Genomic DNA, 27,373 nt, shown 5'->3' on the forward strand with positions numbered 1-27,373 from the left:
TCCTAGAAATAAATAAAATATTTAAAAAAATAAAAAAATAATAATAAATTTGTTTTTAAACACAGATAGGTTGACTGTAATGTAGTAAGATAAAAAAATCTAAAATTTGGAATCATAAAACCTGGGCTCAGTGACTTTGCATAAGTCATTTTATCTTTGGAGTCTATTTTCACATCTATAAAATGGGACAATACGGTCTTCCCTGCCTCAAAAGGTTTTTGTGAGGGAGAAAAATTGCTTTGAAAAACATATTATAAAGTATCAATTCTTTATATGTGATATAAATTCTTTATATATGATATAAATTATCACAGTGATATAAACAGAAATTTTTATTGTCATTCTCATTCTGTCATGCATAGACCTCTAATGGTTGTTCAGAAACCCTCCCCAAAGCCGTCTTCCAGTCAGTTCAAATATATACACAAAAAATAACTTATGAGTCTACTATAGACTATGTGTGTCTGTACATGGGAGTATATGTACATTGAGGAGAAAAAGAGTGTTTGTTATAGGAACAAGAATATTACCCTAAAAGAAACAACAATTATGCATCCATGAGCATTTGCAAATCTCAATTTTTAAGATAGATGTTATTTGTTATCTGAGATTTACATTAAAAATTAATCTGGGAATTAATTTTAAATTTCAGAATTGTCTCCTTTGCTGAAAAAACAAAATATCCTTAGGATTACTCATGGACAAAATAACTAAGACCAAATAAGAACATGTAAATATAAGAATAAGGAATGTAGACTCTAGCTTATAATTTAGTTAGAAATGAACATTACAGTCTAAAAGTTTAAACTGGTCTATATTTAGCTTTTCTCCTGACAAATCTAAGTGTTTTACCCTATGTGAGATCCCTACCATCAATATGTAAGGTCATACTCTTAAGTATTGCCTCAAAATCTCCAAAATATGTAAATTTAAAACATACATTTTTATGTAGTACATAGCTTTAAAAGTAGACTTAAGGGGTGCCTGGGTGGCTCAGTCAGTTAAACATCCCACTGGATTTCAGATCAGGTCATGAACTCACAGTTGTGAGTTCGAACCCCACATCAGCTCCTTGCTGGGATTCTCTTTTTTTCACTCACTCTCTTGCCCTTCCCCACCATTCTCTCTCCCTCTCTCTCAAAAAAAAGTAAACTTTAGGGGCACCTGGGTGGCTTAGTTGGTTAAGCATCCGACTTTCACTTAGGTCATGATCTCGCGGTTCGTGGGTTCAAGCCCCGCGTCGGGCTCTGTGCTGACTGCCAGCTCAGAGCCTGGAGCCTGTTTCAGAGTCTGTGTCTCCCTCTCTCATGGACCCTCCCCTGCTCACGCTGTCTATCTCTCTCTCTCCTAGAAATAAATAAAAATATTGAAAAAAAAAAAAAAAAGTAAATTTTAGGGGTCCCTGGGTGGCTCAGTCGGTTGAGCGTCTTGGACTTCAGCTCAGGTCATGATCTCACAGTTCGTGGGTTCAAGCCCTGTGTCGGGTTCTGTGCTGATAGCTAGCTCAGAGCCTGGAGCCTGTTTCAGAGTCTGTGACTCCCTCTCTCTCTGACCCTCCCCTGCTCATGCTGCCTGTCTCTCTCTCTCAAAATAATAAATAAGTAAAGCATTAAACATTTTTTTTAAAAAGTAAACTTTAAATGGGATTATTCTTTACAGAAGTTTCAGAGATTAAATAAACCATCACTGGAAACTAAAATACTATAGTATACTCTTAAACTGAGATATCCAAGTGTTCCCAAATGAATGTTGTAAAACAAAGTTAAAGAAGTACCTAAGAATAAAGTTAAAAGAAGTACCTGCTCAGTAAAAATTTCCTGTGTGAAGATAGTCTTCATCCTGCTCAAGGAGCTTGGCTTAATTACAATCTAAAATAACCAAAAACATTCTCACAGCATGTAAAAATATATGAAGCACACTTTAAATTTATTTACTTTCTAATGAATTTATCTTAAATGACTGGTATATAAAATTAATGTTCAAATACTCTATTTTAAAGTTGCTTCTCAAACCAGCATTAAAGTGTGTTTTTCCTCAGACACTGAACCAACATATAAAATACTTAGTAATATTACTATCAGCATTTCAAGTAAGTGGGAAGAAATGGATTATTCAATAAATGAAGGTGAAATAGCTACCTTTCTGGGGAATTAATATACATATAAATATATTTATATATAATATATATATCTGCACACACGATGCCATACCCAAAATAAAATCCAAGTGTACTAAAGATTTAAATCTGAAACATGAAGCCACAAAAGCAAGGAAAGAAAATATAGGTGACCATTTCTTTAAACCTGAAAAGAAAAACATATTTCTCTTTTTTTTTTTTCATCTTTTTAAAATTCTTTTTATTTTAGAGCACCTGGGTGGCTTAGTTGGTTAAGCATCTGACTCTTGATCTTGACTCAGTTATGATCTCATGTTTCATAAGACTGAGCCCCATGTTGGGCCCTGTGCTGACAGCATGGAGCCTGCTTGGGATTCTATCTCTCCCTCTGTCTCTGGCCCTCCCCTTCTCGCGCTCTCTCTCTCAAAATAAATAAATCAACTTTAAACAATTTTTTTTTCTTTAAGTAATCTCTATGCCCAACATGGGACTCCCAACTCACAAATCTGAGGTTAAGAATCACATGTTCTACCTATTGAGCCAGGCAGGTGCCTCCCTCCTGTTTTTAAATTTATTTCTTTAATTCTTTTTTTTAAGGTAAACATTTCTAAGTGTAACAGCAAAGTAAGAACCATATAAGAAATACAAAATACACTACACACACATAAAAAGTAATTTCCACATGGCGCAAAAGACTAAGAAGAATCAACTACAACATACTGTACTTCTCCACTTTTGAAGACACTAAGGAGTATGAGATACACTGATGTAATAGTAACTTACCAAGAAAAAGAAGGAGGGGAGGAAGAGAATACTACCATATTACCAATACAGTCAACTGTGAAATAAAGCCCAATTTTGATACTGGGTAAATACGTGTCTTGAGATGAATGAAATATTATATAAGGCATAATGGCATATCATTTATACATGAAGAGTCCTTTTGAATCAGTGAAAGGAAAAATAAACCAATAATAATCCCTATAGGAAAATTAGGATAATGATAAGCCTTTTCACAGAAGAAATGAACCAGCCAAAACATAAGAGACTTTTTAAACTACCTAAAAAGAAACCCCCACTATAAGCTGTAACTATAAAAAAATTAATTAAAACTACCACTTTGGGTGTCCTGGCTGACTCCTTCGGTAGAGTGTATGATTCTTAATCTCAGGGTTAGGAGTTCGATCCCTACATAAGCATGGAGCCTACTTAAAAAAATAAGTGAAAATAAAAATCTTTTCGAGGCACCTGGGTGGCTGAGTCAGTTAAGCGTCCAACTTTGGCTCAGGTCATGATCTCGCTGCTTGTGGGTTCGAGCCCCACATCGGGCTCTGTGCCGACAGCTCAGAGCCTGGAGGATGTTCCAGATTCTGTTTTTCCCTCTTTATCTCCCCGTGCCCTACTCACACTCTGTCTCTCTCTCTCTCAAAAATAAAAATAAACATTAAAAAAGTTAATTAAAAAAATCTTTAAAAAATACAAAAACCACAGTTTCATTGGTAATTGATGAAATGCAAAGTAAGTAGAACCATCTTTCATCAATCAAATTTGTAAAGATTAAAAAGAACGGTAACACCCAGTGATGGTGAGAGTCCAGGTAACTGGCACTTTCATGCACTAATGAGAAGAGTTAATCTTTCCATAAGGTAATCTGGCAATTAACTTAACATCATTAAGTTCTTTTAGTTAGTAACTGCTATAACTTTTTCGTAAGGAGATTATCCAAAAACTTTTTAAAGGGGGTGCCTAGCTGGTTCAATCTGTAGAGTATGCGACTCTTGATCTTGAGGTTGTTGAGTTCAAGCCCCAGACTGGATATAGAGATTACTTAAAAAACAACTGTTTAAAGATAAGTATGTGTGAGTGCCTGTGTATGCATTTACATAAATAAGGATAATCATCTAAGCACTATTCAGAAAGTAAGAAAATCTACACGGCAAATAAGAAAGAATCCATTAAGAAAGTCTTGATTTGTCCATATGATGGACTACTATGCAGTCAAAAATAAAAATTATATTGAATTAGAACATTTTTTTGATATGAGAATGTTAATAGTAGTACGCTTCATATCTTGAAAAATGAAGTTATATTCTTCCTTTGTGTATTCCCCGCTTTCTATGTTGAACATCTATTATTCTTGTAAATAAATGTTTTCAAAGCATATATTTCTTCCTCATAAAATTCCAAACTATTAAACTAAAATTACTTCAAAATGGAAACAAAATGTACTGCACACTATAAGAAAATGCCCTGCTTAGAAACACCTTCCTTAGAAAGAAGATAGAAGAAAATTACCTTCATCCCCAAAGTGGAACAGACCAAGTCAATGATAGCACTAAGCTGGTTGCTGTGAAAGTACATAGCAACCAATAACAACATCTCCCCAAAAGAAGCAGAGACACCAGATGTACTGTTGAAACAAAAGAAAAAACATGAATTTCCAAAGAGAAGATAAGAAAAACTTAATAACTGAAACAAATGGAGTCACCTTACCTTTCAAAATAAGCTTCTTCTTTTATCATCCAACTGAGCCACACTACCATCAGCTGCTCCTGTTCAGGTGTACTACACACAACATAAGAGAAAGTCACTGGTTTATCAGATATACTAGCATAGGAATGAGAAAGCATCCTGGAATTATTTTTAGTATTCTTTTTTCCTTCTCTATTTTGAAATATCAGTTCAAATTAACTGCTTGTTGAAATGCCCATTAACTATCACTGAAATATGAAGTAGTTCCAGAGATGAATAAGGGCCTTTGCTTTTCTTTATGAATGCAAATAGTCAAACCCTCCTGAGGTTTTAATTACTGCATTTACAAGTTGGAGAGAGTGAACTTCCTCTCATTTGTTTGAAAAGCAAAGACTTTTGGGATTAAAATGTTAGAAGAACTGCATTTTTTAAAAAAATTTTTAATGTGTTTTTATTTATTTCTGAGAGAGAGACAGACAACATGAGCAGGGGAGGGTCAGAGAAAGAAGGAGACACAGAATCTGAAGCAGACTCCAGGCTCTGAGCTAGCTGTCAGCACAGAGCCTGATGCGGGGCTCAAACCCATGAACCATGAGATTATGACCTGAGTCGAAGTCAGACGCTTAACTGACTGAGCCACCCAGGCGCCCCTAGAAGAACTGCATTAACAACTGCTATTTCATACAGAAAAAATCTAGTGTCAAAACAATCATCAAAAAATCACAAACTGAGTATGACATCAGTAATGAGGTAAGTAAAATTTAATTTTGAGAAACATTTTAAGCAGAGGAATGCCTGGGTGGCTCAGTTGGTTGACCATCTGATTCTTGATTTCAAGTCAGGTCATTGAGTCCCACATCAGACTCTGCACTGAGCATAGAGCCTGCTTGAAATTCTCTCTCTTCTCCTGCCCCTCTCCCCTGCTTGAATTTTCTCTTTCTAATAAATAAAATGAAAAAAAATTTTTTTGTAAAAGGAAACATTTTGAGCAGAACTCAAAATTATACAGAAATAAAGTGATCTCTATTAAAAAAAAGAAAAAGAAGAAAGAATGGGCTTATGAGATACAAAAACCGATTATGAAAACATACCAACAATGATTTTTTAGAGGGGAATTTCTAGACTTACATCGAAAGGTTCAACTCAACTTTGACTTGTGAAAATTGATTTTCTTCTACTTCATTGCAGTGTAAATGGGTAAAAGAAAAGCAACTGAAAAGCCTGCTAAACCAAACTAAGAAAATTTAAAAGATGATTCTCAACTATACCTAACTCATTGCCCTAATAAAAGACAGTGTTATGTAGTAGAAAGATAATAGCTTTTAGAGCATGGCGGGCCTCAGTCCTATTTCTGTTAATTACTGCTAATGTGATCTCAAACAAGAAATTTAATGATCCTTCTGAACTTTAGCTCTCCTACCCAAAAATACAGATTAAAAAAGTCACCTTCTAAAAGTAATGAAGATTAGAGATAATGTTTAGAAATTAAGAAAAGAGAAAAGGAAGCACTTTATTTTATTACCTAACTTCACACCCTCCTAAAACTCCAAACTACATTAAAGGGATTTTCCTAAAACGGTATAAATGCATAAGATGATGATGATGAACACCACCAATACTGGAAACAAGAGCATATATGGAAGACTGGTAAATGATTCAGCAGACCCAAGAAAGCAGAATACTCTACTGGCAGGAAGGAAAAGCCAATTCACTTTATACCACAGAATCTCCAAAGAGCTTAGGAACTGACAGCTCCAGGCAGTTCTGGGAGGGAAAGTAAAGACAGAGCCTAAATTAAACAGGTCAACAGTCTATATAAGTAGTAGACCTCCAGATAGCCTCCATTTTACACAATGAGACGGATCCCCATCCCCCAGCAGAGAGACAACTGGAGATTAATGCTCTGGAGATGGTAAAAGGAGTAGTCTCTGAACTGAGGAACAACCAGGGATATCTGGAGCACCATTTGAAAAATAGAATTAAGTGAATGATTATACTACAAGCTTAGCTCACCTAACCCTCACTTTTTAACTTTGCTTATGGGTTCTTATCAGACCTTTACTCTCCAATCAAGACAAAAGTCTCCTCTAAGAATCCTTAAGTCTAAGAGTTTCCCAAAGAGCTACTTATGCATTAAACGATTCTAATCTGCTTGTTAGTTTAATAACAAATAAATTATATTTATATTTAAATATAAACAACCAATAAATATCAAACCCCTGGGGCACCTGGCTGGCTCAGTCATTACAGCATGTGACTCTTTTTTTTTTTTTTTAAAGACTTTACAAATAGTTTATTGTCTAATTAGCTTCCACATAACACCCAGTGCTCATCCCCACTAGTGCCCTCCTCCATGCCCATCCCCCCACCCCCCCACATCCATCAGTCCTCAGTTTTTGTCAGCATTCAAGAGTCTCTCATGGTTTGCCTCTCTCCCTTTCCCCTACCATTTCCCCCCTTCTTCTCCCCCTTGTTCCTCAGTGAAGTTCCTCCTAATCCTCCTATACGTGCAAACATATGATATTTGTCCTTCTCTGCCTGACTTATTTCGCTCAGCATAACACCCTCAAGGTCCATCCATGTTGCTACACATGGCCAGATTTCATTGTTTCTCATTGCCATGTAGTATTCCATGGTATAGATAAACCACATGTTCTTGATCCATTCATCAGTTGATGGACACTTAGGCTCTTTCCATGTTTTAGCTATTGTAGAGAGTGTACAGCATGTGACTCTTGATCTGAGCCGTGGGAGGGAGGGAGGGAAGGAAGGAAGGAGGGAAGGAAGGAAGGAAGGAAGGAAGGAAGGAAGGAAGGAAGGAAGGAAGAGGGAGAGAGGGAGGGAGGCAGGAAGGGAAGAAGAAAGGAGGAGGGAGGGAGAGAAAGAAAGAAAGAAGACAGACAGAAAGAAACAAAGAAAGAAAGAAAGAAAAAAAGAGAATAGAGAATTATCAAACTCTTAAAAAGGTTTCTAATTTGAAAAACAGAGACCATAAAAGAGCAGAAAAAAAAATTAGAAAAAAAGAGTACTAATAAATTCTCTTCAGTCATTATGATTAGTATCAGAGAAATCATGCCACTGTGAAGCTACTATACAGAAGAAATAGCAGAGAACAAAAAAGAGCTCTTAGATATCAAAAGTACAGAGGATTAGAAGTTGAAAATAAATCCTAGAAGGTAGAACAAATGGTATCTTTTCAAAGTACGAAAAATGTTCCAAAATTTTTTTTTTAACATTTATTCACTTTTGTGAGACAGAAAGTCACAGAGTGTAAGTGGTGGAGGGACAGAGAGAGAGAGGGAGATACAGAATCCCAAGCAGGCTCCAGGCTCCCAGCTGTTAGCACAGAGCCTGACATGAGGCCCAAACCCATGGACCACAAGATGACTGAGCCACCGAGGCGCCCTAAAAATGTTCTAAAATTTAGATTGGGGTTATGGTTGTACAACTTTGTAAATACACTTAAATCTGTTAAATTGTACACGTTCACGTTAAAATGGTCGGGTGCCTGGGTGGCTCAGTCAGTTAAGCATCCGACTTCAGCTCAGGTCATGATCTCACAGTTTGTAAGTTTGAGTCCTGCATCAGGTTCTGTCCTGACAGCTCAGAGCCTGGTGCCTACTTTGGATTCTGTGTCTCCTTCTCTCTCTGCCCTCCCCACCTGTGCTCTATCTCTCTGTCTCTCAAAAATAAATAAATGTAAAAGAAATATTTAAAAAAATGGTATGTAAATGGTCTTTCAATAAAGCTGTTTTTTAAAAGAGGAGAACAAGACGAAGATAAGGAAAACAGGAAAGGGTAAGAAAATAAGATAATCATTTAAGGAAGTCCAATATCCAAAAAAGAGAAGTTTTGGACAGGAAAAAAAGAGTCTTTTGGAACATTACCAACAAATTAGTTTGAGAAAATTTCCTAGAACTGAAGGACATGAGTTTCCAGGTTCAAAGGGTTTACTGAATATCTATGATAATAGACAAAAAGAGACCCCCACTAAGGCTTATCATCCAAAAATTTCAAAACCCTACAGACAAAAAAAGTTAATCCTCCATGTTTCCATATTTAAAAAAAAAAAAACAGGCTACATAAAAACCAAGAATCAGAATGTCATCAGATTTCTCAACAGCAACACTGGAAGTCAGAAGACAAGGAATGGAACAAGACTTTCAAAATTCTCAAAGGAAATTATTTCCAGCTTCGGGTCCTAAACCCTATGAAAGTTAATCATGTACCAAAGTAGAATAAAGACATTGTCCGAATACCCAGTCTCAAAATAACTGACCTGCCACATACTCATTCTAAAGAAGCAAAATGAGAAAACAATTAAAAGAAGAACATATGAGGGGCGCCTGGGTGGCTTAGTCGGTTAAGCGTCCGACTTTCGCTTAGGTCATGATCTCGCGGTTCGTGGGTTCGAGCCCCGCGTCGGGCTCTGTGCTGACTGCCAGCTCAGAGCCTGGAGCCTGTTTCAGTCTGTGACTCCCTCTCTCTCTGACCCTCCCCTGCTCACGCTGTCTCTCTCTCTCTCTCGTCGAAATAAATAAAACATTAAAAAAAAAAAAAAGAAGAACATATGAGATGCAGGAAACAGGAAATCCAAAAAAGGAGACGTGAAGCAAGTCCTGAAAATAATAACGAAGAGCAATTCCAGGATCAGAGCTGTGTACCAGATGCAGAGGTAACCAGTGCAGACTGGAGCCATTTAGGAGGAGAGATTTCCTTAAGAAATACCTTGAGAGGTATTCTTGGAAATACCTTAGGGAACGTCTTGGGAGGAGGTTAAGATTGGTAGAGTTTGAGGTTGCATTAACCTAAGTACACAGAATAAAAAGCAAATGAAAACAAACGAAATACAGGAAAATCATTAATGCAAAAAGCAAGTTTTGCAGAAGAAGAGTAATTATCTACTACATGGCTGAGCTCTCAATAGTATTATATGAACAACTATATGTTTGTCAAAACAAAATTGCAATATAACTGTACTGGGAGAATGGGAAGATGGGACGGGCATGTAGACGTGGTGGAAGGAAAAGAAGAAAGAGAATTAATTCTTCATCTTTCATAGTAGGAAAAATGATCAATAATTAACTATTATTCCCAAAATTGAAAAATCAAAGTATAACAAATACAAACATGTTATTTAAAGATGTGGAAGTAAAAAAACAAAAGAATTTGCTAAAAGAACCGAAAGAAGTTGCCTTGAGGGCAGGGGAAACAGGAAGTAAGGGAATTTGCCTTAACAAATGTTGAAGAACTACTATGACTCTTTTACCGGCATACAATAGATGCTACTGACTAAAAGATAATACCACTGTCCATACCTAGACCAATTTTTTTCAGTAAGCTCCTAATTAATGCTATACATGCATTTTAATAAGCAAACACAAGAAGACCTTCAGAAAACAGAGCAACCTCAATAGTAAGGTACCTGACAAGTGTAGAAAAGGCCAGTAGCATACAAAAGGAAAGCGAAACAAAGCGAACCCCAGCCGGTGTAGCAGGAGGACGGCTTGTCATCAACTGCAGTAATTGCTCAGCTTCTTCCTCAGTTGGTCTAAAAAATGAATGTATTATTAGGCTTTACTCTTCTTAGTTCAGAAAGGAAGGAAGAAAAAGGGACTTCCCAAACAGTTTAACTTTTCAGATATGAATTCTGAGCTTTATAATGATACTTCATATTTATAAAATCTTTACTATCTTAAGTCATTAAAAGCAAAACTGTTGAGCTTACAACCAGTGCTTTTCCTCAGACACAAATACACACAGTCCTCACTTGGCACAGTAGCATGGGACGATAAAAACAACCACGCAGGGGTGCTGGCTGGCTTAGTCAGTTAAGCGCCTGACTCCTGATTTCAGCTCAGGTCATGATCTCATGGTTTGTGAGTTCAGGCCCTGCATCAGACTCCACATTGATAGTACGGAGCCTGCTTGGGATTTCTTTCTCTCTCTCCCTCTCTTTCTCTGCCCCTACCCTGTTCGCTCTCACTCACATTTTCTCTCTAAAATAAATAAACTTCAAAAAAAGTGTAAAAAAATATAAGAAAATAAAATTTGTTAAAACATTAGAAACCTCCTGTCAGTCATAGTTCATAAGGAAATGGAAAAAACAGCAAAGTAATACTTACATAGCACTCTATAATTGAAAATATTATAAACACTGGGAATTAAAAGTGTTTTTCTTTGTAAAAAAATTTGTCATTAGTTTGAAAAGCCCTTGCCTTCTTCTCATTATATGTCTTATAATGTGGAGTGAACCTCTTTCTTAATCCTTGATTAACTGTGATACCCCTTTTTAAGTTTGGATCAGATTCCAACATTTTATTCTTTGTATGTTCAGTCATGAAAAATCTGAGAGTTCCTTTAACGTGAATATTTTTGCCAGCATCACTTCCTCCGGGACTTCATTCTTTTTCCACAATGACTTTCTTCATTCATGTTGACAAGGGCACCTTCACTAAGTTCATCAGATACATATCTAGTGTTTCTCAAATGGCAGCAGTGTTAACATCTTCACAGGCAGCTTTTTCTCTTTATGTTTAGTTCAAATGTCACTTTCAGTATTACCACCTTTTACTTCCTTGCTACACTTTCATCTCTCTTGGCTGATTCCTTCTTTCAATTCTTTTTGTCTAATGACACGAGAGACAAGGTGTCTCTGACAGACAAGGTGACAGTACAACTATGCATTTTGTGGTTTGGTCACCAACTGAATAACAGATTGGCAGTGACCAGTCTCCAAAACTGTAAATGACATGATGTGACTAGTCACTGATCATGATGTACATCTGTTATTTACATAATGATTTGGGCTTGAAGAGCTCTCAGTAAAATTTGTACTTTATACAATTATTTGGTTAATGTATCATAGCAACTGATAACATTAGTTGTTGAGGGAGCAGTGTTATTTAACTAAGCCAACACTAAGTGTGGTAAGTGAAATTCAGATTTATAAGAGACATTCAAAGCGAGGACTGTACATTTAACAGTTGAGGACATTACCCAAAAGGATGTATTGCGTTGACTAACTAAGAAACCTTGTTCTTAACAATCACAACATATCAATTTTAAATAATTTATGATCTCAGTTGTGAAAAGAAACACAGGAGAGGAGAGATTTACTTCAACTAGCTGCATGGGCTAGGTAACGCATCACTCACAGATCATTCACAATAGTCATGTCAAGCTGTGGTAAAGTCATACATTTCTTAAACTGCTCTGGCCCCTCCATATTCATATATTTCTATTTACAATCCAATAAAAATAGATGGATACATCCCACTGAGGAATGTTTTTGATATAAAGACTTCATTCTTGATAGAAGCCAGCACGCTATCTAAGACCATTAGAAAACCCAAATCCTCTGAATAAAAGGCCTTTGGCTCACTTTCTTGGGATTAGAAACAAGAAAGTAAAACAATAAAAAGGTAAAAAATCAAATTATTGAATACTTGAGTCCAGCGATCCCCATCAAAGCACAGTACAGACGTAAGAGTGCACTGGCTTTCACAACATGCTCTTCTTTCAGCCCCGAATACACAGACACATTGGGCTCCATCTCCACATCAGCTTCTTCCACAATGCGGGTACTTCTTACTGTGGGAAGAATGCCCATCAACTCCAGAAGAAGCTGCCTTCTCATTTGCCAAAGGACAGAACTACTGGTCTCTCTTTTTCTCTGTAAAAAATATAGAGCATGGAGTACTTACTAAATCAAAAGGACACACAAAGTTCCTCAGTTAAACATTTGAAATTGATCCTTTTGAAAAGGCTGTCATAACTGTAGAATCTCATTTTAACCCACTGATTAAAAACTCAAAATTCAAAAAAAATTTTTCAAAAAAAAAATTCCCTCAAAATTCACTGATTCATTTGAAGAACACTCTATTCACACTAACCCAGATCGACTATACAGAAAACAATAAATTAATGACGATACGAACTGTAAAATGTTATTTAAATACTTTCAAATACATAATGACTAACAGAGTCATATGTGATATAGTAGAAAGTGTTCACATTTTGGAGACAGAACATCTTGGGTTTAAACAAAGCTTTGCTATTGACTATGTACACTTACCTCTCTGAACTCCAGTTTCCTTAATGACAAGGAAGTGAATATTTTATTAATAATATTTAACTCCTGGGGTGCCTGGGTGCCTCAGTAGGCTGAACGTCTGACTCAGTTTCAGCTTAGGTCATGATCTCACAGTTCACAATCAGCTCTGAGAGACAACATGGAGCCTGCTTGGCTTTTTCTCTCTCCCTCTCTCTCTGCCCCTCTCCCACTGGCTCTCTCTCTCTCAAAATAAATAAATAAACTTTAAAAAATAATAATAGTAATAGTTAACTCCCAGGGCTGTTGTAATTAGGCGTTTACAAGTCTATCACCCTAACAGTTCTTCCGGCAGGGATAACATCCTAGTCATCTATCACCTGACAGAGTCTAACACTGGGCCCGACACACAGCAAGCATGCAATATCCACTAAATGGATGAATGAATGAACAAAGATAACACATATGAAAGCAGTTCTAAACTGTAAAGAACTAGGCAAATATCAGTTATTACTTTTAAAATGGTTCTAAGTAAAATATGATAAACCTGGTTTAATAACATTAGCTTCAAATAAGAAAAATTTACTGCACACAAAGGGTAATCACGAGATGAACACACCAAAGTGCTTAACACAGTGCATACAGAAGGCACGCAGTAAATGTTGACTTCTCCTTAGAAAGCAAGGCTGAAAATTCGTTCTCGAATGGGCTAAAAATAAAGTAGAACTTGTTTATAGAAAAGTATGGTGAGCCAGCATCATAAAAAAATAGGCTAGAGGGAGCACCTGCGTGGCTTAGTCAATTAACTGTCTGACTCAATTTTAGCTCTGGTCATGATCTCACAGTTTTTGAGTTTGAGCCCTGTGTTGGGCTCTGCACTGATGGCTTGGGATTCTCTCTCTGCCTCTCTCTTTCAAAAGAAATAAATAAACTTAAAAAAAAAAAAAAAAAGCTGGAGGACTAAGCAGTACACATGCTACTTCACTGACTTCAACAAGAAAAAATCAGTCTACATAGGTTCTTTCATAGGGACTCTACTGACGGAGTTACCATGAAATGTTCTTTGAAAAAGTAAAATAATTTGCAACTTAAAAACTGTTGCAAAATATAACATATTCATCAATAGATGAGTGAATGAATAAAATGTAGCACATACAAACAGTGGAATATAATTCACCTTTGAAAAAGAAACAAATCCTGATACATGCTATAACATGCATGGACTTTGAAAACATTATAAGTAACATAAGCCAAACTTAAAAAGAGAAATAGGGTGTGACTCCACTTATATGAGGTACCTACAATAGTCAAATTCATAGAGGTAGAAAGAAGTTACCAGGGGCTGGAAGAAAGGAGAAATGGGGAATTATTGTTTAATAGGTATAGAGTTTCTGTTAGAGATGAAGAAAAAGTTCTGAAAATGAAGAGTGGTTATGGCTGCAATATATTGTGAATGTACTTAATGAGACTGAACTATACACTTAAAAATGATTAAAACAGTAAATTTTATGTTATGTATATTTTACCACAATAAAAAAGATACATATTAAAATTATAGGCTATAATGACAATTTATTTTGATGACCTATTCTCACAGATCTGTCCCAGAATCCTAGAGATTCCCAAATCTCTTTCAGAAGGTCGAGGTAAAAAAAAAAAAAAAATCTCCTTAAACATTATTTGCCTTTTCGACCCTCATTTTCTCACAGGCATACAATGCAGTTTTCCAAAGTTTTGACTAAGCCAGACATTCAACGGATTTGCAGAAACGAAAAATAATACAACTCTTCTCATTAAATGTTTTTAAAATATGGTTATTTTTCATTAAAAATATGTTCACATTTAATAGGGTCATTATTTTTTAAAATAGAGTTATTCTTACCATTTTTAAAGAGTTAGGTAAATATTTCAAAATCTTCAGTTTTGTTTATAATATGGTATATATCAATAGGTAAAAAGCATGTAATAAGTAAAAGCTCTTTGGGGATGCCTGGGTGGCTCAGTAGGTTAAGCATCCAACTCTGGCTCAGGTCATGATCTCGCAGTTCATGGGTTCGAGCCCCATGTCAGGCTCTGTGCTGACAGCTAGCTCAGAGCCTGGAGGCTCTCTTCGGATTCTGTGTCTCCCTCTCTCTCTGACCCTCCCCTGCTTGTGCTGTCTCTCTCTGTCTCTCAAAAATAAATAAAAACAGGGGCGCCTGGGTGGCTTAGTCGGTTAAGCATCCGACTTTCGCCTGGATCATGATCTCGCGGTTCGTGGGTTCGAGCCCCGCGTCGGGCTCTGTGCTGACTGCCAGCTCAGAGCCTCGAGCCTGTTTCTGTCTGTGACTCCCTCTCTCTCTGACCCTCCCCTGCTCACGCTGTCTCTCTCGCTCTCTCTCTCCTAGAAATTTAAAAAATAAATAAATAAATAAATGAAAACATTAAAAAAAATTATTTTATAAAAGCTCTTTGGTACCTTCAATGATTTAAAATGTCAGGAGGTCCTAAAACCAAAAGTATAAGAACCATTGGTGTAATGACATCATTCCAAAAGGGTTTCTTCCCCTTTTAATAGTTGCCAAAATATTCTGATTCTTAGCCTATAAATATTTTTAATCCCTCACCTGCTGTCCATTTCGGATAAAAGTTCCAAACCAAGTCCGGACTTTTGCATTTGTTCCAAGAAGCAAACCACTAACGAAACAAACCAAGTCACTCACTCCATCTTCACTAGCTTCGTTTTTAGTATGATCCAATGTCAAAGCCACTCCAAGGCCTGGCAAGTGACATTCTTCCACCTAACACAGCAAAGAAAACAAAATGAACTCAGTCTCGTAAGGAAAAGGGCCAGCCACTTCAGAGTTCTAAAGTTTAGAAGAAGACATATCACAAAACAAAAACCCAGAGAGGAAAGTAATAACATATCTAGTATATAATTCCAAATCACTACAAGAGTCTCAAACCATCTTAGGAAAGTTCCTAGTCATAATACAAAGGCTTTTGTCTTATTAAAATAATATCTCTTACCACCATGCCTCGGACCTTGAGGGCCTGAGAAGGATTCATTTTACACAAGCAGCGTAGGGCTTCTGTCCTGCGCCTTCCTCCAAGACTCTCCTCATCTTGTCGTTCTCCATTTTTTATGAGACCCCTACAAACTGAACATTTAATAGCCTCTATTACTTTAAGCTTTTAAGTAGAATGTTAAAAATCTCTTCAGTCTTTGAATTAATCATTTATGCAGAATAGACACTACAGAAGAAAATGATCAGGGAATTTGAAAGCATAGCAAAAGAAACTGGTCAAAATAAAGCAAAGAGGGAACTGGACTTAAAAAATGAACAGTGACCTGTGGGGCAATATCAAGTACTCAAATATAATTAGTGTCTCAGAAAGAAAAAGAGAATAGAAGACAAAAATATATTTGAAGAAATTTTTCTGAATTTGACAAAAACTATAAAACCATAAGCTTAATATACTTCAAGCAGGATAATCACAAAGAAATAATATTGAGATCCATCATAAGCAAATTTCTGAAAACAGTGGAAAAGAGAGAATCTTAAAAGCAGCCACAAAGAAAAAACAAATAAAAGCAGCCAGAGGAAAACAGAAACATTATATACAGAGGAACAGAAATCAAAACTACCACAGACAACAGAACATCTTTAAAGATTCTTAAAGAGCTAAAAGAAGGGGGTTCCCGTGGCTCAGTTGGTTAAGCATCCAACTTCAACTCAGGTCATGATCTCATGGTTTGTGGATTCAAGCCCCACATCAGGCTCTGTGCTGACAGCTCAGCTGTCTGTCTCTCTCTCTCTCTCAAAAATAAATATTTTTATTTTATTATTAATTTTTTAATGTTTTATTTATTTCTGAGAGAGAGAGAGAGAGAGAGAGAGAGAAAGAAAGAGAGAGAGCCGGGAAGGGTCAGAGAGAGACGGAGACACAGAATCTGAAACAGGCTCCAGGCTCTGAGCTGGGAGTCAGCACGGAGTCTGACGCAGGGCTCGAACCCCACGAGATCAGGACCTGAGCAGAAGTTGGACGCTTAACCAACTGAGCCACCTCAGCACCCCAAAAATAAATATTTTTTAAAAAGTTAAACCCAATAACAATAAACAAATACAAATGCCAAGAAAATAATTAAGCAAAGACATAAAGCTAATATGAGAGTAGTTGAGATTAAATGGAATCCTAAAAAAAAATTTCAATCCAAATGAAGAAAGGAAAAGAGGAAAAGGAAGCAAATGGCAAGATAATACACTTAAATTTAACCACCACAATAATCACATTAAATGATTATCACAATAATCTATATAAATGGTCTAAATACCCCAATTTAAAAGTGAAGACTGCAACTAAGTTTTTTTAAAAAACAAGATTCAACTATACTTGTCTACAAGTAACCCACCTTAAAGATACAGGTTTTTTAAGAAGGTGGATGTTATATACCATACAAACACTAATTGTAAGCTGCTATGTCTGTATTAATAAAGTACACTTCAAAAGAAGGTATATTACTAGGGATAAAGAAGAATATTTCATAGTGAAAAAGAAAAAGGCTCAATTCATCATAATGATATAACTATCCTAAATGTACATGGCTTCAAAATTAATGAAGCGGGGCTTCTGGGTGACTCAGTTGGTTGAGCATCAGACTCTTGACTTCATCTCAGATCATGGGCCCAGAGTGGTGGGACTGAGTCACACACCAGGCTCCATGCTGGGCTCTGTGCTGAGTGTGGAGCCTGCTTAAGATTTTTTCTCTCCTGAGCACCTAGGTGGCTCTGTTGTTCAGCATCTGACTTCAGCTCAGGTAACAATCTCACAGTTCTTGAGTTTGAGTCCCACATGGGGTAAGCCTGTACCCCACTTCAGGTGAGCTGGAGCCCTGCTTCAGGGGAACACAAGGCCTGCTTTGGGTGAGTCCCGCTTCTCTCTCTCTCTCTCTCTGCCTTTACTCCTCCTGGGATTCTCTCTGTCTCTGTCTTTCTCTGCTCCTCGCTCAATTGAACCCTTTCTCTCTAAAAACAAGATTCTCTCTCTCTGTTCCTCCCCAGCTCGCTCTCTCTCTCTCTCTCTCTCTCACACACACACACACACACACTTTCTCTCTCTCAAAACAAAACATAAATTAAAAAAAAAATTATAAAAAAATTATTTTATTTCTGAGAGAGAGAGAGCGTGAGCAGGGGAGGGTCAGAGACAGAGGGAGACACAGAATCCAAAACAGTCTCCAGGCTCTGAGCTGGCTGTCAGCACAGCGTCCGACACGGGGCTCGAACCTTCGAACCATGAGATCATGACCTGAGCCAAAGTTGGACACTTAACTGACTGAGCCACCCAGCCGCCCCATAAAATAAATAATTTTAAAAATATTTTAAAAATCAAAAAAACTTAATGAAGCAAAAACTAACAAGATGAAAGGAGAACTAGACAAATCTACAATTATGTTTGGAGACATCAACATTCCTCTCTTGGTAAGTGATAGAATGTGTAGACAGAAAATCACCAAAAACACACTTTTTACAAAGAACTTTTACATATCTTGTGATATATTCAATAAATCTCTTAGAAACATAAGAGAGGGCCACCTGGATGGCTCAGTCACTTAAGCATCTGACTTTGACTCAGGTCATGATCTCACCCTGCATCAAGGTCTCTTCTGTCAGCATAGGGCCAGCTTTGGATCTACAGTCCCCCTCTCTCTCTGCCCCTCCCCTGCTTGCGTGTCTCTCTCTCTCAAAAATAAACAAACATAAAAAAAAAAAAAGAAATGTAAGGGAAATATTATTAATATCTCATTTTATAGATAAGAAGTATCTTGATGGTGATTACACAATAAGTGAGTGACAAAACTAGAAATTCTATCTGCCAGATCCAAGGCTTTTTCCTCTTTGGCTCCCAATTCACAACCTTGCTCAATGAATGTCTTTATTTTAATACCACACAGACCCAAACAACAATGTTCAATCAGTAGTAGTTTGAAACAGAGGTGAAAATTTCAGTTGATTTTAATTTTGACTCTATCCTTTTCTGCAAATTGACAGTAATAGGGCTTAAAAAAAGGGGGGGGAGGGGGAGTTGACTGCTGCTATTTCTGATTACTTATGTCTTGTATTGCACTCTGGCTAGTTCACAGACATATGTCTTCTTCCCACTGCTCCATAAGCATAGGATTATATCTTCTAGTTCTTTAGTATTTTTTACTGTCTTATTATTGCACTGGTAACTACTAGCAAAAAATTTTTTTGTTGTTGCATAAGTTTTTTTAAGTTTATTTATTTCAAGAGAGAGAGACAGTGTGAGTGGGGGAGGGACAGAGAGAGAGGGGGAGAAAGAGGATCTCAAGCAGGCACTGTACTGTCAACACAGAGCCCAATGCGGGTCTCAGACTCACAAAACTGTGAGATCATGTCCTGAGCCGAAACCAAGAGCTGGATGCTTAACCAAATGAGCCACGCAGGCACCCCTGATGCATACTTATATGAAAGCCCATAAATATTTCTTCTTAGCTCAAAAAATAGGTCTTGAACCTGCACCAGGAAATCTCTTCAATATCCTATTTTAAAATTATGTTTTACCTTCATTAAAACTATCAGGAACATTGGCCACCAAGAGACATAAGAACCATGCACCATTTCTAACATGTAGCAAGGCTTCAGCGACATCCACTATTGGAAGCAGGGAAGGGAGCTCTATAAGAAAACAAAATCAATGTTACTAAGGAATGATATTTCACAGACATCATTTAAGAAGAATAAATTTAAGGGAGAAAAAAGCAATATGCTAAGGTACTTTCTTTTCATAGTCTAGAATGAACTATCCAGCCACATGTGGCTATTTAAATTTAAGTTAATTGGGGCACCTGGCTGGTGCAGTCCATAGAGCACATGACTCTTGATCTCAGGGTTGTAAATTCGAGGCCCACAATGTGTATAGAGAGTACTTAAAAATAAAATCTTTTCCAAAAACAAACAAATGAATAACTAAGTTTAAATTAATTAAATTAAATGATAAAAATAGTTCAGTTACGCTGGCCATATGTCCAGTAATCCGTAACTACACATGACTAGTAGCTACTGTATTGGAAAGCACTATATAGAACAACGCCACTGCTACACTAGGCAGTATTGGTCAAGAGTTACTTCCATGAAAATCTTTGCATTTTTATGTCTACCTTTCTAATCCTATTCAAAATTAGTAAGCTGAAATATTTTAAACCTCCCACATGTATTGTCTTAACTTTTAACTTTTTATATTCTATTTCTCATTTTACCCTTTGCTTTCTTCACTTACATATTGTGACCATTTTCAAAAATCATTAAATTTCTTCAAATACACTCTATTAATGGCTATATAACATGGCATACTATGGAAATAATATAATTTACTTAATCATTTTCCTATTATTAGCCATTTTTGTCTTAACATCTTAAGGTATATTTTTATAAAATGTGTAAAATAACATAATATTCAAAGTTACGAAGTTACACAGTATCATTTAACAAGAAATTATATTTTTAATGTATCTTATCAGTCATTACCTGCTTGTAAAATACAAAGTACATCTGCAGCTTCCTCCAAATAGACTGGACTCTCAAATAGCTCAGATGACTTAAAAAAAAATTCTCCACTGGACTCAGACACCTTAAAAAAGAAAAACAAATGAAAGAATTTCAGATAATCCCTCACTACTTTTATAATTGTCTGTTGAGCTTACAGACCATGTCTCTTACTATGTCATTAATATATACTGCAGCAGAATATGCAGTATTAGATAAATTTGAGCCAATGTATTCAATTCACAATTAGTCACATTAATTATTATTCAGACATGGCAATGTGGGTCTCAAGAATTTATTTCTAAATAAATATTTGGAGACATCTGGAATTAAAGATAACCAAACAAATGAACTAGGAAGGCCACCTACAAAAGTTGTAGCTCAGTAAAAGGCACAAAATGGTAAACTTAAAGCAGTATAACAAATACAAATGATGTCCAATTCCAAATGAACTGCAGGAAAAATAAAAAATAAAAATGTAGGTCAACAGAAGTACCTATTAATTTTTTAAAAAATATCCTACAATGGTTTCATCACACTTTCCACTTGCTACAAAGTTCTGACCTGAGAAACTAGAAACCTCCCAGAAGACAAAGGTCACTTATTTTACTAGAGCCATCAAGTTAAGTATTAAGAAAGAGATGTAGGGAAAGTATTGATTGAAATTAAGACTCATGGTGGGGCCTGGGTGGCTCAGTCGGTTAAGCACCCGACTTCAGCTCAGGTCATGGTTCATGGTTCAAGAGTTCAAGCCCCATGTCAGGCTCTGTGCTGACAAGTCACAGCCTGGAGCCTGTTTCGGATTCTGTGTCTCCCTCTCTCTCTCAAAAATAAAAAAACATTTAAAAAAATAATTAAAAAAAAGAAAATTAAGACTATTAGTGTAGTAGAAAAGAGCAGAAAGAAATAATTGTTTCTAATAGGAAACATTTTTTAAAAGATTTCTAACATCTACTGCAATTAAAAAAAAATAAATTTTCAAAAATAAAAATAAATAAATAAAGATTTCTAACGTATCTTAAAACCTATCCAAAACTGATTAATCGTACCATCCACCACCACCAGTATTTTCTCTGGAAACAGAATTTAGAGGTTTTGGGTCTACAATGTATAAAACTAAGCATTTTTTAGAAAAAAATTTTTTTTTTATTTTTTAATGTTTATTTTTCAGAGAGAGAGAGACAGAGTGTAAGCAGGGGAGGGGCAGAGAGAGAGAAACAGAATTCAAAGCAAGCTCCAGGCTCTAGGCTCTGAGCTGTCAGCACAGAGCCAGCCCAACATGGGGCTTGAATTCATGAACTGCAAAATCATGACCTGAGCCAAAGTCCGATGCTTAACTGAATGAACCATCCAGGAACCTCAGAAAAAAATTTTTTTAAGCTTTCTTTTGAGAGAGTGTGCACGCGCGTGTAGCACACAGAAGTGGGGGAGGGGCAGAAAGAGAGGGGAAAGAGAGAATCTTAAGCAGGCTCCACACTGTCAGTGCAGAGCCCTACACAGGGCTCAGTCTCAGGAGCCATGAGATCATGACCTGAGCCAAAATCAAGCATCAGATGCTTAACTGACTAAGCCACCTAGGCACCCCAAAACTAAACTTTATTATAAATAAACTGACCTTGAAATTCTAACAGTCAATAACTTTGCATTCTGAAACTCTGGGCTTAGTACATAAGCCATCTCAATATGAAGATACAGTTGAATTACTTTTATAGCAGACCCCTGATACACACAAATTTAAAATTCAGAGTTTCAATTAACCACAATTACCCAAAGGCCCATGAACTAAGTAATCTATCATTTTGCTGACATGCAAAGTTGAGTAGCATTAATTAGCATATAGGAGCAATTCAGTCTAACTAGTGAGTAAGGCTAGCCAATGATCCTACATCCAATTCAGCTTTGATATTCCCTATTCACTGGTATATCCAGATAATTAATGCTCATTCAGTGTCTAAAGAAATCACATATATTTTCCATTTATGCTTTAAAATATTTTATGAGGGAAATTATATCCTATAAGGGTATTAACAAATTTGGTAATTTGTACAAGTCTTGAGCAATGTACCCTTCTTTTTTCTTTTTAATTTTTTTAATGTTTTATTTATTTCTGAGAGAGAGAAACAGTGTGAGCAGGGGAGGGTCAGAGACAGAGGGAGATAAAGGATCTGAAGCGGGCTCCAAAAAATAACCTCTGTAATAGAAAATTCAGAACAGGCATAAATGAGAGAAAATAGTAGAGAAAGAAAGCCTTTAAGGCAAGCATTTAATATCCTTTTAAGCCTTTTGGGGAGCCTTGGTGGCTCAGCTGGTTAAGCATCTGACTCTTGATTTTGGCTCAGGTCATAGTCTCAAGCTCCACCTCGGGTTCTGTACTGACAGCATAGAGCCTGCTTCAGATTCTCTCTTCTTCTCTCTGTGGCACCCCCTGCCTCCATAAATAAATAAACTTAAGGATATGTTTTTTTAATTTTTATTAAAATAAGTTTATTAAGTTTATTTATTTATATATATATGTAGGCTTTTGAGCCTTTCAAAGGAAAACACAAAACAAACAGAAATATGTGTAGAAGAGCATATAACTTGCCTGGCTTCTTGCCTGTGTCTCTACTTCCTATGTGTAGACACCAAATCATGCACATTTTTAGGTGTGATTAAAATAAATGCCCTTTGGGGTTCCTGGGTGGCTCTGTGGGTTGAGCCTCTGACTCTTCATATCAGCTCCAGCCATGATCCCAGAGTCATGGGATCCAGCCCAGTGTTAGGCTCCACACAGGGCATGGAACCTGCTTAAGATTCTCTCTCTCCCTCCCTCTGCCCCTTTCCCCTACTCACTCTTTCTTTCTCTCTCTAAAAAAATTTTTTTAAATGCACCTTGTTCATAATTGCCAACAGTTCGCTAAGCACAAGACGCAATCGACGAGGTGAATCACTGTGTTCAAACTCTAATGTCAGTCCATGCTGAAGCTGTGATACCAGGATGCTCTCTCCACTGCCTCCTCCAAGTTTATGCCTAATAAAGTACAAATGCGTACAATTATGAGAACACTGGCATAAAAATAGCATAAGATTATCTTTTGCTGAAATAATCTACAAAAGAATGTATGAATTCTTTTCATACATTTCATTTTCTGAAATATTATTTAGTTTGCCTATTTCAGGATTTCACAACCTATATAAGACACCAGCTAACAGTTAACACCCATTTACATGAACAGTTGCTCGCTTTTGGATTCACAATGAGCAGGAAAGGACCAAACAACTGTCCAGAATCTGGGGAAATCAATGTAAGCTTAAAAAGCCTCCTGAGTGATTCCAGTAAATACCTCTACTTTTAGGGGAACTTACCCTACCCACTTCCCACTGAGAGCGATTGGCCGAGTCAGTTTAGCATGAATACAACAGTATGTGTAGCCAAACTTCTCTACACAATGTTTTAGCATATGGAATTCTAGAATTTTAACTATAAATAGAAAAGAACTCAGTAAAATGCTCTCCAAAGCTTAGATTCTCAGTCTTTTCTGGGGGAGTGCATCCAATAATAAGTCCTAAAATCTCCAAAAAATATACGATTCCCTCTTCTTTGAGAAATCTGAGTAAATCCCAATCCACACGTTAGATAACACATTACCTAAGCTGCTGTTCTTTGCTGGCATCCTGTTCTAAAGCATGAAAGTCCACTGACAACAACGCAACAATGGAGTTGACAGCTTCCACTCCAGAGAGAAGACGAAGGATGAGTTTTTTATCCTGAGCCCAGCTCTGGCTCTGGTCAGCAGGAGCACAAAGTGCCATTCGCACCAAGCAGGGCAGGAGAAGTCTCAATTCTGGATCACTTAAAGATGCCAACCGAACAACATCCACTTTCTGCATTGCCTCAAAAGCAAAAGGGCTGACAAACTGGAGGCTTGTACACTCAGCCATTACCACTGTTGCTCCTAATGGTAAAAAAAACACAAATGAAAGTAGGCAAATAACTCCTACATGTATGAATGCCCCTCTTTTTAAAAACCCTGAGAAGTGTGGTCTATCTTTAACAGGCCTCTATGTTGGCTGTTTCTGGCACAAGGGAAGGCTCCCTATGTTTCTACTCCCACCTAGAAAATGAAAAAGAAAACAGAGTACATTAATATCTCCTCCAGCCCTCGGGATCTTCTGTTCTAATACTTAGTTTGCAAAGAAGAAATACGAAGTCCAGAGAGATTACATTAACAGACATACAGTGATTACTACTAGCAGCAAAATCCAAGGCTAAACCCTCATCTACTAAATCTCAGTACAAGACTTTCTCCACTGCATCAATCATCTGAGCACCACAGTGCAAATAAAAGTAAATGAGTAGGATAGTTAAGAATGTGTTCCTCCTCCATACCTCTTTAGTTCCTTATGTTTACCCAACAAATGTAAAAAAACTGTTACCCTTCTATTTCCCATCCTCCATGAATCAATAAAAGCACTGCTAAATCTCACTAGGCAGAAGCAATGCCAGACTCAAAGTTCTGTAGGCCCTAACACTATCCTAATGCCCCTGGATTTCCTGGGAAAAAAATTGCTGTGGAGGTGCAATTAGCTATGGGAGAAAGAGGAGATCCACTTGGGCACTTCTCTGTCTTCACTAATCAGAAGCCAAAAAAAAAAGAAAGAAAAAAGGAGGCAGGGAGCAGGTGGCCAATGCCATCCCCTCCAAACCAACACGCTAACAAAATCATGGGTTAACAGAGTCGTGGGCAGAAACGCTACTTTGTTTTTAACGAAGAGGAGCTGGCCTTTTAACACAGGGGCGGGCTGAGGGAGCAGTGGCGCCAAGCAAGACCTGTTTGTGCTCACAGGTCTCGCCCTCAGCCTAACGAGAAGCAACCAGTCCCCCTGGCAGAGAAATGAAAGGCCAGTGACCGACGTGGACCGGGGAATGAGCTGAGGCCTGAGAAACGGAAGTTTCGTACCTCAAGATTTACCCTCCAACCTCCCGGGACTCAACACCGATTCCGCGCCCTAGAGACGGGACACGGTAGAAATCGAGAGCGCGGTCCAAAGTTGGGCCTAGGCGAAAATCCGCGTTCGCCAACCCCAGCTGTGCCCTGAATCGACCCAGGCACCAAAAACCCAGACGCCGGGACCAATGGGGTCGGCAGTGCGATAGGGCTGGATGGGGACGCCGCACAAAGGCAGACGCCGCACTGAAAAGAGGGGAAAGCCGAGAGGACTGTTTCAACCTGCACCCAGCACCTTCATTCATCCCCAGCGTCTGGCTCCCGTCGGCCACCGTACTGGACCGAGAGGAAGGCTGTCTGCAAAGGAAACCCAGAGACGTCCGCGCTGATGCAACGGTGCGCGTGCGCGGTCCCACCTCTTCCTCTCCGCCCCGCGTAACTTCATCCCCGAAGAATTAAAGTGCTGCTTTGGGTTTCTTCTTTCAAAACCTATCACTTTTATCCTTTCCGATTAAATCCTTAAGCTCCTCTGAGCTGCAGTCTCATCATTAAAGGATTTTTGTGGCATTTGAGTGACGTAACGTATGTAAAAGAAACGTTAAAGTTGTTTCTAGTGTCCTTTGACCGGAACACTAATGACTATTTCTATCCTTACCTGTGTCCCCCTAGCACCTAAGTTCTGGAATCCTAGGAATTTTAGGCGAATTTAAAAATCTTTTCCAGATCTTTCGCTCTTGACCTCATACGCTCTCAAGTCACAAGTTAAACATCTGCGTTTCAGGGTTCTATGCCTTCGGGTGCAGGGTTGGGGAATGGGCAAAATGGATGAAGGGGAGTGGGAGGTACAGTCTTGTAGTTGTTGAATGAGTAACTAACTCCGTAGAAATTATAGTCAATTGTATTGTAATAGATGGTAGCTACTTGTACGGTGAGCCTAGAGTATAACATAGAGTTGTCCAGTCACTATATTATACACTTGAAACCAATGTACCATTGTGTGCCAACTGCACTTAAATTTGAACAAAAAATCCAGTCCCATAGACCTTTAGAAAGCGATGGACAGGGTTTCAGGAATTCCCTGGAATCTGCAAAATTGTGAGTGCTTGACACTTCTGGAGAGAGGATCCACAGCTTTCAACAAGCTTTCAAATCTCTTCTAAGCACCCAGAAGAGATTAAAAACTACTAGTCTGTCTATTTTTGTACTGTTTCTAGTTCCTGGTTTCAGCAATGTACATTTAGCACCTTCTGTTTACCGGATACTGTGCTACAAGCTGGAAGCAAAAATATTTTACAGAGAGAACTACAGTTTCATACTATATAGTTTCCAAGGCTTTCAGAGTGATAATCTCCTAATAAAGTCTGCTTTCAACATTAAAAATCAACAAAAGAAGAAAAGAGCTAATGTGTGTTTCAGTGTTTCTCAAACTTCTATCCACCTGACCTACAGTAATACATTTCACATTGTGACCCAGGACACACATGCTCATATATACCCATATTTAAATGGAACAAAATTTTTATGCAATAACATACTACATGCGATACGAACTATTTCATTTCTTTAAATTGCTGGTCACACGGCACACGAATGGCTCAGTTGGTGAAGCATATGACTCTTGATCTTGGGGTTGTTAAATTCGAGTCCCACATTGGGTGTAGAGATTAAAGTTGTTAAAAATTTTTTAAATTTCTGGTCACTACACACTAAAGATTTCAGTCTATTAGGTTACAAATTGTACAATATTGTCATTTTTAATCTGGTATCTATTGAACACTTGCTAGGCACTAGTATTTTATATCTAATTATCTGAAGTAAGTAACAGTCTCTATATTTGTGTGGAAATTGAGACTGAAAGAGGTTAAACAATTTAATCTCCTTGGATGGTCTTTTCACAGGAGGAGCACGAAGAGAATTCAGACTGGTTTGAGGGATGAATAAGAGGAGAATGGGGATGTGAACTAGTGATTTTTAAAAAATCCTTTTATTTATTTCTGAGAGAAAGAGAGACAGCGGGAGCAGGGGAGGGTCAGAGAGACACACAGAATCCAAAACAAGCTCCAGGCTCTGAGCTAGCTGTCAGCACAGAGCCCTACAGGGGGCTCGAACCCACAAACCGTGAGATCATGACCTGAGCCAAAGTCAGACACTTAACCGACTGAGCTACCCAGACACCCCAGTGAACTAAGTTATTTTTAAGATCTCTTCCAACTCAAGGGGCACCTGGGTTACTCTGAGTCCCATGCTCTACCAACTG

General features: G+C 37.6%; 1 protein-coding gene across 2 annotated transcripts in view; it reads right to left on the reverse strand.

Annotated features, from left to right (window-relative positions):
• Nucleotides 1–25,509, reverse strand: part of INTS2 (integrator complex subunit 2) — a 53,871-nt gene extending 28,362 nt beyond the window's left edge. Inside the window, exons 1-12 of one of the 2 annotated variants that reach the window (XM_039247336.1) lie at nt 25,129–25,509; nt 23,817–24,123; nt 23,060–23,198; nt 20,171–20,273; nt 19,208–19,321; nt 15,651–15,781; nt 15,248–15,421; nt 12,037–12,263; nt 10,014–10,139; nt 4,610–4,681; nt 4,412–4,526; nt 1,800–1,868 (exon numbers count right to left, since the gene is read on the reverse strand). In XM_039247336.1, coding sequence (XP_039103267.1) covers nt 1,800–1,868; nt 4,412–4,526; nt 4,610–4,681; nt 10,014–10,139; nt 12,037–12,263; nt 15,248–15,421; nt 15,651–15,781; nt 19,208–19,321; nt 20,171–20,273; nt 23,060–23,198; nt 23,817–24,109 — 1,563 coding nt within the window. In that variant the 5' untranslated portion in view covers nt 24,110–24,123; nt 25,129–25,509. The remainder of the gene's footprint in view (nt 1–1,799; nt 1,869–4,411; nt 4,527–4,609; nt 4,682–10,013; nt 10,140–12,036; nt 12,264–15,247; nt 15,422–15,650; nt 15,782–19,207; nt 19,322–20,170; nt 20,274–23,059; nt 23,199–23,816; nt 24,124–25,128) is intronic. The other variant, XM_039247335.1, reaches the window with a different exon arrangement.
• Nucleotides 25,510–27,373: the final 1,864 nt, after the last annotated feature.

This window comes from Hyaena hyaena, unplaced genomic scaffold (genome assembly GCF_003009895.1).
Source record: "Hyaena hyaena isolate Hyena2069 unplaced genomic scaffold, ASM300989v1 scaffold_298, whole genome shotgun sequence".
NCBI lineage: Eukaryota > Metazoa > Chordata > Mammalia > Carnivora > Hyaenidae > Hyaena > Hyaena hyaena.